Source organism: Melanaphis sacchari, unplaced genomic scaffold (genome assembly GCF_002803265.2).
Source record: "Melanaphis sacchari strain LSU unplaced genomic scaffold, SCAv2.0 Contig146_pilon_pilon, whole genome shotgun sequence".
NCBI classification, from domain to species: Eukaryota; Metazoa; Arthropoda; class Insecta; order Hemiptera; family Aphididae; genus Melanaphis; species Melanaphis sacchari.
In genome coordinates this window covers 279,367-280,529 of record NW_020270633.1, presented here as the reverse complement: position 1 = coordinate 280,529, position 1,163 = coordinate 279,367, and the positions used below count along the sequence as shown (strand labels likewise).

Sequence of the window (1,163 nt, the reverse complement as noted above, 5' to 3'; positions counted from 1 at the left end):
TACATTTTTTAATATGGATAATTGGTACATATATTTAATTTAATTGTATTTTACAAACACGCATAAACAATATCGTTACATTGACATTAAAATAGATACAAATTTAAATTAAATATCATACATCGTGTTTAAATTAAATCATATAAGTCGTTTGAAGAACAATATCGCCGCTATAATAAATATTATGTTTGACGCCGCGCGTAAGTAGAGCAATCGAGATAAAAAATAAAATCGATAGGATATGGGGTAGATATATATTGTCCCGTTTTGGCTTTCGCGGGAACAAGAAAAAAAGAGTGAAATATACATTTATAGCCATCATAGTTTCAGGAAAACGGACGACGCGGAACACGCGTGACATATCGCACGCGACGATGCAGTCGTCGACCGTTCCGGGACTTACAGGAGCGTCAGCTGGACCGGCCTGTTGAATATCGGCTTGTTCTGCAGCAACCGGACAGCCCGGCCGGCCTCCTGCGGGTTCCTGAGGTTGACGCGCGCTTCGCCGGTCGGCTTGCCGAAATCGTTGAACCGCCGGATCACGTTCTGGCTGTTCAGCTCGAAACCTTCGAAGAAGTCCACGATCTGCTGGACGTCGGCTCGGTACGGCACGTTGTCCAGCGCGATCACGCAACCCGGCTGACCGAACCCTTCGGGACCGGCGTTCGGACCGGGACCGGGACCGCGCATCCTGGGCGTGTAACCGCCGCCGCCGCCGCGGCCCCCGCCGTTGTTCATGTTGAACTGTTGCGGTCGCCCGCCACCGCCGTACGGTCCACCGTTGTTGTGGCCTCCGTACTGCTGCGGCCGCTGGTTGTGGTGGTGCGGTTGCCTGGACGGCGGACCGCCACCGCCGCCCCAGGACATGTCCTGGTGATGGCTGTTGCAGTGCTGCTGCATCGGTTTGGTGATGGCCTGGATCATGAGCGACCGGTTGATGGGCTCCACGTACACGAGGTTCGGCCCCATGTACGTGCGGTTCTTGGCGATGGCGATGCTCGCCTGTTGCGCGGACCCGAACTCGCAGTACGACTCGCCGGTGGGACGGCCGAACTTGCTGAGCATGATGTGTATCTTGTCCGGCAACGCGGAAGTGTCGGAGAAGAACTGAGTGATGTCCGTGTTGGTGACGGTGGTCGGCAGGCCGTACACGTACAGACAGT

At 53.9% G+C, this 1,163-nt stretch overlaps 1 protein-coding gene across 1 annotated transcript in view; it reads right to left on the bottom strand.

Moving 5' to 3' along the window:
- The window catches only part of LOC112591891, a 23,639-nt gene continuing 22,476 nt past the window's right edge, over positions 1-1,163 (bottom strand). The window contains exon 7 of the mRNA XM_025335827.1: positions 1-1,163. Coding sequence (XP_025191612.1) covers positions 400-1,163 — 764 coding nt within the window. The 3' untranslated portion in view covers positions 1-399.